We start from the raw sequence: 15217 nt of genomic DNA on the forward strand, positions 1-15217 counted from the left end.
CGGGGGGGGGGCGGGGGGGGGGGGGGGGGGGAGAGAAAAATAAAAATTATCGGGTTATCGAGGTCGAGTGCGCAGAAAGATATATGAAAATCATTCCGGAACAAAATGTCTCGCGTTAAAAAGTCAGGAGAATCCTCTCCGAGGGTGATAACAGACCGTACATATCAAGATTTAATGCGTATTTTGCAAACAGAGACAACGTTTTAAAAAAATTCATTCCCTGACACAAAATTAATAACAAATGAGTAAAAAAGTCACGAGCAGATTCTTATTTCGTGAATATTTCTGGAAGTAGTACACAAAGAAGAAAAGTTTCTAATTTTCAGATCAGAATATATTTTACAATTTGGTACAGACCACACTACAGATTCAACCGTTTTCAATCATCAAGTTTATCAATTAAATTGCGTGATAAAAATTTGAAAAAAAATCATGAATATTCAGGATCATTTAAATTACATTTTGCACAGAATTATCATTTTTTAACCATTCGTTGTTTATAAATAAATAATTGCAATTGTTTAAACTTTCGGAAACCTAATTTTTTTAAACATGAAATCAATTTCTGGTAAAATACTCAATATAAATAAATTTGTTACGATTCCAAACAAATGAATTTTATAGTGGAAAATTGATTGTTTATAAATTATTTATTGAAAATTCGTAATTTTCAAAAATTGAATTTTTTAAATTATTCCATCAAACTTCCTCCCAAAGTAAACGTTCTAATTTTTTTCCGATTTTTAAAATGTTTTCTAATGGTTCAATATCGAAATTCAAATTCAAGCCTATAAAGGTTAAGTAATAAAATCATTGCAACATATCCGGAAACGTAGGGTCAAACAGGACTCAAGTGAATGCTCTTAAATACGGTTATCACCCAGCTGGGCTGTACATGCACCGCCTACCCCACTCCCCGAAACAACCCTCAAATTCCCCCCACCAATTCTCAAAACCCAATCCTTCCCTGTTCCCCTAATTAGCCCCATAAATTCCCCTCAAGAAACCTGAAAAAAACCTCGAGGATCGCGTGCACAGTATAATCGATCCGTTCGGACAGCTCACGGAGACACAGTATTATGTATAACATTATCTCGTCACGGTGATTCGTTATTCCCCCATGAGCCTGACTTATTACCCCCTCGATTTCCACCTCGAGACGCCCCCCCTCCTATTTTCCATATTTACCATTGCGCTCCATGCAAAATAGACTACAACCGAAACATAATAATAAAAACCAAGCGGGAAATTACTCTTGTATTGCATATAGTAGATTATTTTTATTAATAAATTAGCAATAAGCTTCCGAAGGATTATTTTGCACATAATCTCCTTCTATCGTGTACAATTCATTCTTTATTTCATTTTATTGAATTGAATAAGATTTTTTTTCAACTTCGCTGAATGTTATCAGCATCGTTATTCTTATTATCCCTTTTCTTCTAGACAACCGATTGTCTTTTTTACAGTACTATCTCTCCCCTCAGCCCTTCGATAAAATGTTAAGGGGAGACTACTATGAATTTTAAAAGTCGTGGGTTATTGGAGTGAGACTTTTCATACGTTGAAGATCGATTGTATAGATCTGAAAACGAATAGTTAGTGCAAAGAAAAATTTTTTTATTGTTCGTTTGCCCGAAAACGCTTAAAATGCCAAAAACAGTCCAGGGCCTCCAATTTTTAAGCTACGAAGGAATTTTTTTTTCCAAAATTTCTGGAAAAATATGTGGAATAACAATTACGAGGTAGTTTTTTTTTAATTCGGCTCTTGCATGGCTAAATTTTTTTTTTTTTGTATTTTTATACACAAATAGGGAATTTTTTTATATTAAAAAAAACGAAATCACCTGTGTAGGAGTTGAATTCCAAAAAACTGGCTCATTTTAAGCGTTTTTGGACAAACGAACAATAAAAAAAATTTTTTTTTGCACTAATTATTCGTTTTGAGATCTATATGAGGTATTCCATGCCAAATGAGTCAACGGCTAACCCTCACCCTCTTGAAAATTGATAGCGATTTTTTCTACGATTAGGGGGCTTGAAAAACTATCTCTCAAATTTTTTCAGATTTTTTTGACAGCCCAGTTTGGAAATGTGATTTTTTTCAAATTGTTGCGTTTTTTACAATAACTCGAGTTCTACTCATCCGATTTCGATTTATTAGGAGGCAAAATTTCCCATTTTTCATCACCTATAAAAAGGTTTTTTTTTAAATTTTTCCAAGTTTTAGATGCTCGAAATAACGAATTTTCGTTTAAAAAAAAGTTGAAAAACTTGAATTTTGCCAATTACGTCACGGTCGATTATTTTAATTTCTTTTCAGTAATTCTTATAATGAAAACGAAAATTTTGAGCCGGCATACATGTTGGGTTCCATCCAGGATCTATTTTTTTTTTAATTTTTTCTTTTTAAAATTGCGAAAATTTGATGAAAACACCTGAAAACAACTTTAATTATGTATCGAAAAAATATGTAATATATAGGTATATATTTAAATTTACTTCATACTGTGTATAATCAAAGTCAACCAATGACATTTTGGGGTATTTTGACCGAATTCGCGAAATTTTGAGAATAAAAAATTAAAAATAAAATAGATCTAAGACGAAACCCAACATGTATGACGGCTCAAAATTTTTGTTTTGATTATAGGAATTACTGAAAAAAAAATTAAAATAATCAACCGTGACGTAATTAGCCAAATTCAATTTTTTCAACTTTTTTTTTCGAAAATTCGTTATTTCGAGCATCTAGAGATTGGAAAAAATTTGGACAAAAAACATTCTTATAGGTGGTGAAAAATGGAAAATTTGGATCCGTAATAAATCGAAATCAGATGAGTAGAACTCGTGTTATTATAAAAAGACCGAACAATTTGAAAAAAAAAAAAAATATCTCCGAACTGGGCTGTCAAAAAAATCTTAAAAAATTTGAGAGATAGTTTTTCAAGCCCCCCAATCGTAGAAAAAATCGCCATCAATTTTCAAGAGGGTGAGGGTCAGCCGTTGACTCATTTGGCATGGAATACCTCATATAATCGATCTTGAACCTATGAAAAGTCTCACTCCAATAACCCACGACTTTAAAAACTCATAGTAGTCTCCCCTTAACAGAAAAATTTTATTTCCACATACTTGAATGAATTTCAAAAATCACATTTGAAGAAACCATCAGAAAGCTCACTTTCAGAGAAATTCATGAAGAATTCAAAATTTTCAACAATCTTCATAAAAATCAAATCAACCAATGTAGCTATCGTAATCATCTTTTAACTTCGACTTAATGGCATTGAACCAAACATTTTGAGCTATGATTGAATTCATTTGAAGCATGGTATTTAAAAATATCCCCGGAATCCTGATTTTCAAAAAATGCAAAATTTTTGAAAATCGTCGAATAAATCAAAATATCGATCGCTTTCATCTTCGAACTCGGTCAAAGGGACATCCACACAATCTTTTAAAGTCATCATTCAATCAATTCAGACCATTTTTTTAGTTAATCGTGGGATAACCGATTTTCAAACAAATTCCAAAATGAAAAAAACTAATCGATGAATTTGAAAAAAAAAGATTTAGTTTCGTCCATTCATTAGCGACCAATTGAAGAAAAGCTTTAGCACACACATAGGTACGGACACGGTCTAACAATTGCATTTTCGCACTTTTTGGATCATAATGTGTCGATATAACACACAAAATCCAAAACTTAAATTTGAAAGATTACAATGCCTCCATTCAAAAGCAAAAAATGAAAAAATCCACTCCCCCCTTATCAGACATGGTGGGCGGGTCTCGCAGAGAAAACAGACCAACTGGAGATAAATAAAGCAAGAAAAAAAAACGAGCTGAAAGTAATTGCATCGAGGGAAAACAAACTGCCCGTGGTGCATCGGCGATAACAATCGCCCCATTACGCAATCCATCTCGAACACTATTTTTTTTCACGTCCATCCCGATGAGATTCGTCGAAGTGATAATGCAAGTCCCGGTGTTGTAAACAAGATTTAAATGACCGTTGAATTCACCCTGATGGTCATGTTCCATAATGAAGGGGGATAAATAAAAATGTGGAACTAATGGATTCGAGGGAAAGATACATTTTAGGGTTTTTATGGGCTGGAAAGTGGGTAATAAACAGTGGCATTAGGTGTAATGGGATCACACGGATGTGATTGCACTGGAAATGTTGCGTTTGATGGTTATTTATTGGTATTCATGTGAATTCAAGAGTGGATTGGTAGAATATAACGGAAAAGGGGAGGTTTAAACGGGACATTATTCCTGTCAGGTGTGACTTATAATAAAATGTGTGAGATGATTTTTCAGGGAGAATTTTTTCAGATACAAAAAAGGTTTCTTGGCATTTTCTACTTTTTTGCTTCTGAATGGAGGCTTTGTGATCGTTCAAATTGCAGTTTTGGATTGCTTGTGTTATATCGAAGCATTACACTGCTAAAAACATTGGCTGAATTGGCTGAATTTTCCGGAAAAAGAACTTGAATTCGATTTAAGGGAAAAAAGTTGATGGAATTTCAAGTTTCTCTGGAAATTGGAGTGAAGTCACAGTTTTTTAACGCAAGAAGACAAAAATTCCACAATTTACGTGAATTTTCCGGGAATTCCTTTAAAGTTCTTGGAATTCCACAAATTTTGAAGGAATCTGGAATTCAGGAAGAGATTTCTCTGAATTTTCTTGACTTTTCATTAAATTTTCCGGAATAATTAAAGTGAAATTTACAGATTTCACGGATTTTTTCATGAAATTATGAATTTTCAATGACAAAATTCCTTGAAATCTCCGTGGAAATGTTACTTATTAGAAATTTCCAAGATCCTTACCAGAATAAGAATAATGACAATGATAACGCTCAACGAAGTTGAAAATCTGAAACAATACGCACGAAAAAATTTAATAGAAAAACCTATCGAATTCGTTAGAAAATTCTATTGAATTTCTAGTAAACTTGCTATTAGTTTTTGGCTGATTCTATTGACATGTTCAATAGAAAACGTTCAATAGAAAAAGTCAACAGAATTCGATTTTTCTATATAACTTATTCTTTTCATATATTTTCTATAGAATTTACTCGACTCAAGTTTTTCTCATTCTATTTTTCTTTTCTTTTTCATCAAGAAAATCAAACGAAAAAACTTAGAAAATTTGAGCCGAGGAAATTCTATAGAAAATATCTCAATGAAATAAGTTATGTAAAAAAATTGAATTCTATTGACTTTTTCTACTGAATATTTTTTATTGAACATTTCAATAGAATCGGCCAAAAACTAATAGAACAGTTCAAATAGAATTTTTTAACGAATTCGATAGATTTGTCTATTAAATTTTTTCGTCCGTGAATTGTTTGAAAATAATCTGATTCAATTTAATAACATAAAATAAACAATTAATTATAAGCCATAGAAGGAAATGATGTACAAAATGCCCATCCGGAAGGCTTATCGTAAATTTATTAAAAAACTAATGAATAAATGAATAAATCAGAAATGTCAAATCAGATAATTATTACATTTGGAACGATTCACATCAATTATTTTGGAAATATCTCCGAAGTCAGTGGATCTATCAAAAATATCAACAGAAGAAGACATCCTCTACAAAAAAGCGTTTGAAATTTGTGTCTAAACCTCTTCATCTATGAGGTATTCACCGATAAATTCAAAAACGCATTTCTCGTCCATTTCTAACTTCATAAAAATAAATTTCCCCTAAACTCCATTTAACTATAAAATCTTTCCCCATTTGTCTCCTCCTAATGTGTAAATATTTACCAACATTTATAATTCTCTCGTGTCAGAATCAACCGGTGGTATTAAATTCTCCTCCTCCAGTTATTTATCATCCTTTTTACTGAAAAATAAAATGCGATTGAATCTGATATTTATCAACTCCCTGGGCGTGAGAGCCACGTGAGGGACAAGGAGCTCGCTAATAAAAATACTTGGCGAAACTCCAATCGCACAATTCATGAACCACTTCCGTGTGCCCCCACCACTTGCGCGCTCATTCACGTGTGGAGAGAGAGAGAAAAAGAAAAAAATACAACCGAAAAGATGAAGAATGGGAGAATAAAAAATCACGGATAGTAAATCTTGGAGGGAAACAAAAGAACTGTTCGCCGGAAGTCTCTCGTGTTAGGTAAGCTCTGACGCATGAGCTCGTACGGAAAGGATTTTTATGAGCAGAGGTAACTTGCAATGGTGTCATGGAGTCGAGCAAGAGAAATGTTATAGTGCATCAACGGTTATTTCGAAGTTCCTTAAACGGCTATTTTTATCCTGAAGCTTCGGAATTGGATGAATAAAACTTCTTTCAGATTATTTTCGAAATATCTCTGGTTAGGAGAGGATTTCAGAAAAATAGTAAAAGACATTTTTTGTAGGGAATTTTGTGAGCTACAAAAAAGGTCCCCGGATATTTTTCTCTAAATCTAGGCATTTCAGAGATATTTGGAAAAATGTCTGTATGGAATATTTAAATTCTCTTTAGTATTACTTAATGTTTGACGCATTTTCGATACATGAAATCAAAATTCAGACTTTGAATTTCGATTAATCATCAGTTCGTTATCCTGTCTATTTCGTAAATTTATTTAATACATAATTTATTACGAAAATTACTTCTTACGAAATCACTTTGGAAAAAATGTAATGAAGAAGATAAATATGACGTTAAACTTCACGCTTCGAGTTAATAAATTGAAAAATCGATGCAATTTAGTGAATTTAGTTCTCATGTTCTTGTTGGCGTGACGTAACACGACGAAGACGCGACTCCTAAAAAACTTCATGATCCAATATAATCCGTCCCTATCAGTTTCCTCGTTCGAATTCGGTTAATCGATGCATCCTCGAAACAACAGCTGCGTCGGAACGATTTACGGTTGCTCGTCTTCCTGTTTACACGTGTGGACCTCACCGTCCCCGATTCCTCGTATCTTTTCCTGCGTTCGAACGATAAATTGTCGTGTTGTTTTTATTTTTTTCATATTCATCCCACCGATCATAAAGCAATGCATTGTTGATTGCACGAATCACCGGAGGCGAACGGGAAGTATAAATTTTTTCCATTCTTTTCTTTTATTTCTCGGATTATACGGGATTTTCAAAATTGCTGGGAGCGTTGATCCATTTGGATGGTTCAGTCGAGAGTTATTTCATGGGTTGTATCAATACTCTGTGCAATAATGAAGAACAGAGTGTTTTCAGGGTGAATATGAGCATTTGTGTAGTGAAAAGAGGTAGAGAACACAAGATGAATAAAAAAATTGATGCGGCTGCAGAATTGTACAAATGTCGGAAACTAGTGAGTTGAATGAGACATGTGAAAATATTTTTTTCATCACCTGTGCGTAAAGTCAATAGTGAAGCGGTACACCGGTTTAAGTCGACTTCGCCCTTCGCTAAGTTTTCGGGAAATATCCCCGAATCTAAGCGAACCAGCGAAATTTTCACCATAACCTTTTTTGTAGGGAAAATTGAGAGCTACAAAAAAGGTTATTACAAAAAAAATGTTATCTCTCTTAGGTTCCGAGATATTCATTAAAAACTGGCCAATAGTCCAAATCGATTTAAACCTGTTTACTGTTTCGCTACTGAAGTGAGATTTTGCACACCCGGAGCGAAAAAAGGGGTTCGACACTCGTGGGAAAAGTGTTCTTTGACCCTTGGAAGGGATTACACATCTTCCACGGTTCAAAAAACACTTTTCTACACTCGTGTCAAAATACCATTTTGGAGATCATTATTTTCCTTAAATAAATCGTTTTTCACATTTTTACCTCAACTATTGCAATTAACAAACGAGTTAGAAAAATCGTAAACGATGCATTGTTGATTGCGCGAATCACCACAGGTGAACAGGAAATCGAAATATTTTCCTGCTGTTTCTCTCATTATTCTTTGGATTACAGAGGATTTTCAGAATTGTTGGGAGTGTTGATCCATTTGAATGCTTCAGTCGAGAGATATTTGATGGGCTGCATCAATACTCCGTGCAATAATGAAGAACAGAGTGTTTTTAGGATGAATATGAGCATTTGTGTAGTGAGAAGAGATACACTGGGAAAAAAAATTACTTTTGCCAAGGAATCATTTTCTTGGGAGAAGAATTTATTTTTTTAGGAGCTTATTTCTCTAGGCCAGTCATTCCCAGGTGGTCCATGTCCATCTCCAAATATTACAATTATGTTGAATAATGAGATAATTATGCTACATATGACCTTGAAGGAACACGCTTCATTATTTTTCAATTTTTTCAAATTCGAGGTTTTCTAACGTATAATAATTTGAAATAATTTTAAAGGTTAATAATTGTCAATGGAGTTCATTCAAGGTCATATGTAATATAATCATTCCATAATTGAACATAATTGTAATATTTAGAGATGGACTTGGACTCCTTGATAATGACTGGCCTGGAGAAATACGCTCTGCAAAAAATAAATTCTTCTCCCAAGAAAATGATTCCTTTGCAAAAGTAATTTTTTGTCTCAGTGTAAAGAGCACAAGATCAATTAAAAAATTGATATGGATGCAAGATTGTGCGAATATGTGATAAAGTATTGAATTGAGCGAGAAATGTCAAAATCTTTTCTGCAAGTTATGAAAATCTCTAAATCAATGATCCGTTGACATTTTTTTGTAAACTCAATCATTATCGAGATAATTCAGGCATCAAGAACACATGATTTGAAAAATGATGTCAAGATTATAGCGAGAATGTCTACGAAACGACTAGAGCTATCACTTTCAAATCACTTCAAAAATATTTCAACCGTTTCCGTTCATCATTAAAAACTCCTCATTTCTCAACCGTTAATGGTCATTATTGCAAATTTACAGTCGAGTTCCCCTCAAACTTCCCTGCATACAAACGAATGCGTTAAGTTTCGCAGGAAAAATCCCTCGCGCAAGCGCTGGGGATTTTTTTAACCTGCCGAACTTGACATGTTCGTTCGTATGTAACGAAGTTATCGGGAAATACCCGATCATTTTGAAGCTCTCGGGGTATTATAACCGAAAAATAAATAAAAAATAAAAAAAACCGAGAAAGTCAATTTTCCCGCTTTTACCAGCGTTTTGAACTTAAAGTGTTCTTCATCGTGGCATTAATTGATTCATATTCTTAACCCATTAGTTGTTTAGGCTTCCGGTAGATTTTGTTCAGATCACACTGAGAGAAAAATATAATTCTTCTGACTATATTCCATCACCATCGAATTATAGTCAAAAAGTCCTCAACAATTTTTCATGGGTCACGGTAACTATGGCCGGAGAAGTAATTCCTACAATGGAATGTAGTCATTGAAACTATTTTATAGTTCTGCTCACGATAGATTTGTCGTGGTTACTTTTGAACTTTGGTTAGTTTAACTGCATTTTGATTTGCAAAAATTACGCTTGTGAAGTTACTATAATGTTATGTGCCGTATACAAAAAAAAATCGTATCCTTCACCAAAATGCCTCAACTATTTTCTTATTGTAAATCGAACTTCAGATTTTTCTCTCAGTGCATACCAAAGAAAAACTAAAAGTAGGGAATTTGCACGTATGAAAAAATCGTATAGAAATTTTCTATACGGATTGCGTATAGAAATTCTATAGGATTTCCGTATATGATATTCGGATATTTCTATACGAATTATTTCTATGCATAAATTTTTACATAAATTTTTGTTTTCATACGAAAGATGTCTAAACGCGCAAGAGAAAACCACAGAGAAATGTCGCAACTCCGTACGAAATGTGTCTATACATGTGTCAGTGGGTCGTATAGGATCAAACCCATAGAAATCGTATAGAAATAATTTATATAAAAAATATCCGTATAGAAATATCCGAATATCATATACGAAAATCCTGTAGAATTTCTATACGCAATCCATACAGAAAATTTATATACGATTTTTTCATACGTGTGACAGTAAACAGACAACTGTCAGTTCCTTCCATAACTGTTGTTAAAGAGTTACAACTAAAGAGAAATTGAACTTCCTCATTTTTCCTTTTTTTTTGTATTTTTCGGCTGTAAATTTGCAATAATGACCGTTAATGGCTGGGAAGTGAGGGGTTTTTAATGACTCCAGCTATCAAAAAATGTCAAAGATTTTGTTCCATAAGATGTTCGGAAAAACACGTCCAGATTATTCCAAATATCTCCAGAATTAGTAGATTTGAAAAAAAATGATTAAGGATTGGTTCGCCTCGCGGTCGTTAAATTAAAAGCCATCAAATTATTGACAGATGATGTGCAATTTTCTTGACGCTTCGACCCCAGACTCAGAGGTCGTCACCAGGACAAAAACCCATTGTCTTTATTTCTCTACACTATAAAAATTTCAAACAATCAAATTTAAAATACTTCTGTCAATGAATCGATGAATATTTAATGAGCGCAAGGCCAATCAGTCCTTAATCATTACTTTCGTAGCGCTAGATAACACAACATATTTATATTTTTAAAAATGTCGAAAAATCTTGAAATTTCCGCCAACGAAACTTGCTGAATTTCTTTACACCGTTTCCTCCAAAATTATTTCCCTATCAACTCACACAAATTCTGCTCTATTTTCTCTCAAAGAAAGATAATGAACGAATTTCCCCAATTAAATAGTCTACTTGATTGAATTGAATGCGCTGTTCGTTTTTCCAAACGAACCCTACCCAACATTGACCCTGTATCCTTGCTTATTCACCATACAACTCCATGAAATCCCAATCTCGTGACTAATTGTCGGCTTTATTCATTAGCCCCCATTCATCCCCGACTCGTTCTGAATGACTGATTGTTGTGTTGAAGACAGATTTTTCCCCAGCCCCCAACCTTTATATCCCCATTCCGGTCAATGGATTTATTGATGAATTGAAGTGTGTTTTTGATTGATTACAGGTCCATCCGTGCGGTCGTTATCGGCACAATACTGTCGTTTTTATTCTGGCTAAAGAGTACAATCTGAAGAATCTGAGGACAATCCACAGGCTGGACAGGTTGACCAGTGGTATTTTATTGTTCGGTAGGACACCGAAGAAGGCTAGACAGATGGAGCATCAAATCAGAAATAGACAGGTACCTCACTAATTATTGATTATTGACTTGTTACAGAAAATAGAATATTTTTTTTTATAAGCTCATTAATTCAGACTGCAATTTTATTAAAATTTAATATTATTCCTTATTAATTGCCTGCGTATATTGCATTTCTAATTATTTTTTGCTAAACCTATAGCAATGAAAACAAAATTTCTATGACGAAAAATCCTCAACATTAATTTTAATATTTGCAATTTTAATTCTTCTTGAACGATTTTTTTCATTTCTTTTTAAAAATAATTATTTTTGAACCCTTGGACTAATTTAATCATCATCAATGATAATTAATACTTCACTAATTATTGATTATCGACTAAGTCACAGAAAATTGAGTGATATTGGTTCCGACAGAAGTTTAATTAAAATCGAAAATTATGGATTATTAAATGCTTGCATATCTCGCACTCGTCATTATTGGTCTCTGAACTCATAACAAAGAAAAGAGAATTTTTATGACATAGAATTTTTCAACATAAATTTTAATAATCAAAATATCCCCCCTTTTTGAAAGATTTTTTTTATTTCTTTAAAAAATAAGCCATTGAACCCCTGAACTAACTTAATAATCAACGATAATAATTAATACTTCACTAATTATTGATTATCGACGAAGTCACAGAAACTGGAACAATATTAGTTCAGACGAAAATTCAATTAAAATAAAAAATTATGGATTATTAAACGCTTGCATATACCGCAGTGATTATTTCTTCCCCGAACTTATAAGAAAGAAAAGAGAATTTTTATGACAATTAATTTTTCAATATAAATTTTAATAATTAAAATTTCAATTTTTCTTGACAGATTTTTTCTATTTCGCTCAAAAAGAATTGTTGAAACTCTTGAGTAATAACTCTATTTTAACAGGCCTCTATTTTATCAATCAGCAATGATAATTAGTTGGATATTTTAAATCCTCGTTTTTTGGACAAATAGAAAAATTGTTTTTCCTCTGATTATACAAGAGTTTCCGCATGAAATCTGAGTATCTCACACATGTGAGCCCTAAAATCTGAGCAAATACCAAAATGAGGAGCCGCATGCACTTAAAACTAATAAGCTACAATTTCATCTATCCACTCGTGTTATTTACCATCCACCACTGAAAGTGCACGTGACGTTTACCGAAATTTAATTAATTGCATATTCATAAAGTTCAACTTCACGCCTCACAATGATTCGACTGGCAGTTTCGTAATATGTATAAACAAGGGTCAAACTCGTTGACAAACGTTACGACTTTTAAATAATTGAATTCATCGACTCGACGTTGCATTAGCATGAGACATTGTCTTTCATTATCATGCGACATTGAAGACTTTTTGCAACATTTAACGAGTTACAAACTATCAATCTCTACTTTTTTGTTCTGTCGAAGCATTTCGCCTTGAATATCAAGTAAAAACCAGGAATTTATTGCATTTTGGAGGCAAATTCGTAGTTTAATTTCCTTTTCGCTGTCAAGCGGAGAAAATTTATAGGATAATATGCGAATAAATGTTATTTTCAAATGGGTGGTTATCACAGTGACATTTTATGATAAAAGTAAAAAAAGAACCGCCTTTTTATCACCAGTATCATAAAATATTGTATGATACATCATATGACGAGTATGATTACATTAACCTTCACACTCGCCAACAATTACACACAGACAAACCTAAACGTAAATTATGTTTAAGAAGTCATCTGTTACGCTTTCTGAAGCGTATTTTATGCTTGCAGTCGAAGCGTAAATTACGCTCAAAATTTCCGTAAACTACCATTACATAAACGTACTTTACGATTTCGTATTCGTAAATTGATTTTTCCTGAAAATCTTGACGAATTCGTTTGTGTGCAGGGAACCTTGAGGGAATTACTCGATTAATTTTGAAGCTCGATTAGTATTCGCTAGGGAATTTTCCCATCCAAGTTTCGGCCAAGAGGATTGCACAATGAGACAAATCCCATCTGTCAGTTCCAACGAAGGGTTCAATCGTCCCGTAAATCTTTTGTTTTTCATAGACATGAAGGCAACGTGAAAAATTACCAGTTGAATTATCAATATTTTCATAGGTGTGAAGTCAACGTGAAAAATTACCAGTTGAATTATCAAAATTATCAGTTGAATACCGTGTTGACTATATAAAATAACAGTCGATAGTGCAATCCTATTGGCTGAAATTTGGATGGAAAAAAATCCCGAAAAAATTTGATAAGAAACGAGTATCGTGGACCTCGAATACTGCGCTGTGATTGGCTAAAATCCAGTCCCAGAAAATTCTCTTCCGAATACCATTCGAGCTTCAAAATTAATCAGGTATTTCCCTTGAGCTTCCCTGCATAGAAACGAACTTGTCACGTTTTTCCTCAAAAACTTGACGAGTTCACCTGGCAAAACCTGGCTCCTCCATTCGTTTGTAAGGAACCTATCGGCAAATACCTGATAATTTCAAACCTCTTGTGTCATCAAATCCCCGAATTTCTCTCCGTGTAAAAACTTCGAAATTCCCCCTCGAAATTTCACGAGTAATCTCGCTCACACCGCTCTAACCCCAATGGTCTCCCGCAGGTGCACAAGCAGTACGTCTGCCGCGTGGAAGGGGCCTTCCCAGAGGAAGAGGTGGTCTGTTCCGAAGCGATAGAAGTGGTCTCCTACAAGATCGGCGTCTGCAAGGTCTCGGACAAAGGGAAGGACTGCATCACTCGTTTCAAGCGTTTATCCTACAGCGGCAAGTCCTCCGTGGTCCTCTGCAAGCCGCAGACCGGCAGGATGCACCAGATCCGTGTGCACCTGCAGTACCTGGGCTACCCCGTGGTGAACGATCCCCTGTACAACCACACAGTCTTCGGCCCGGAGAAGGGCAAAGGCGGCAACATCGGCAAGACCGACGAGGAGCTCGTCAAGGACCTCATCGGCATCCACAACGCCGAGAACTGGCTGGGGATGGACGGCGACTCCGAGATGAGCCTCTTCAAGCCGAAACTGGACATGGAGGATCGCGTCTCGAATTCCAGCGGTGACAAGGACAGCAATGGCTCTCCATCATCCACCCCAGGGTGTTCACCCGACGACGAACAGTCCCAACAGCCACTTCCACCAGCCCTCAAGGTCACCGTTGGCACACAAACCGGGAGTGAACCGCCAGACTCGAGTTTCACTAACGAAAAAGTCACGGTCGATCCTCACTGCTACGAGTGCAAAGTTAAATATCGTGATCCAAAACCATCGGACCTCGTTATGTATCTGCATGCGTGGCGTTATTGTGGCCCTGGATGGGAGTACGAAACACCTCTGCCAGCGTGGGCTGCCAGTGACTGGAGTGGTGGGGATGATCGATAGTCAGGGGATTCTATTGTTTATCAGTCATTGTTCATTTTTACGTGTTTTACGAGGAGCCATATCTACGAGAAGACGCAGACCCTTTTTTTGATATCCTACCCCGTGCCTTCCATCCGTTTGCGAGCGGTACTTCGAGACTTGGGTGACCGGTTTTTCTCTTTGGGGTTTGGGGTGTAGGGAAGTGGTCGAGTGGGGGGGGGGGGGGGTAAAACGAGTTGAGTTTACTTCGTTGGGAAGGGTCTGGCTGTTTAAGGGTGTTTATCCTTTTCCGAAATTATTTTTTAGACTGATTGGAGAACATAAAACCAATATTTCTTACAGGACATTTCGAAGACGCACAAAGATAGAAAGGATTAGTCATTCTTAACAAATGGATTTGGTTGAAGTCGAGGGTCTACTCGGGCTCACCAAATGTTCATTCGTTAATAGTTAACAAATGGATATTTGAGGAGGCTTGTTGGACTCGACTTTCACCTTTCAAGTGAACCATTCGGTAACTATTAACGAATATTTATTTGGTCATATTCAACTCTACCATTCGTTAATAGTTAACGAATCTTGGTTGAAATGAATGAATCAGTTTATCGGTGCAGGGGTTTTTGGTTATTGTGTTGATGAGTTTGGTACTTCAGTGCTAATGTAAAAAGATGAGGAAAAATTAGGCAAAGACAGCAAAAAAATGAATTAAAATGAAGAAGCTATAAAAATTTTTGAGTTTTTTTGGTGATGGAATCTTTGAAGGGGTCCTCATGACCCAGTCCTCAATCGGTTGACTTGAATT

The 15217-nt window shown here is 35.0% G+C and overlaps 1 protein-coding gene across 1 annotated transcript in view; it reads left to right on the top strand.

Annotated features, from left to right (window-relative positions):
• LOC107048591 (RNA pseudouridylate synthase domain-containing protein 2) overlaps positions 1-14580 on the top strand; it is a 222949-nt gene extending 208369 nt beyond the window's left edge. Inside the window, exons 7-8 of the mRNA XM_015271822.1 lie at positions 10911-11087; positions 13666-14580. Of these exons, the coding sequence (XP_015127308.1) occupies positions 10911-11087; positions 13666-14436 (948 nt within the window). The 3' untranslated portion in view covers positions 14437-14580. The remainder of the gene's footprint in view (positions 1-10910; positions 11088-13665) is intronic.
• The last annotated feature ends 637 nt before the right edge of the window (positions 14581-15217 follow it).

This window comes from Diachasma alloeum, unplaced genomic scaffold (assembly GCF_001412515.2).
Source record: "Diachasma alloeum isolate Michigan unplaced genomic scaffold, Dall2.0 Dall_scaffold_00195, whole genome shotgun sequence".
Classification (NCBI taxonomy): Eukaryota; Metazoa; Arthropoda; class Insecta; order Hymenoptera; family Braconidae; genus Diachasma; species Diachasma alloeum.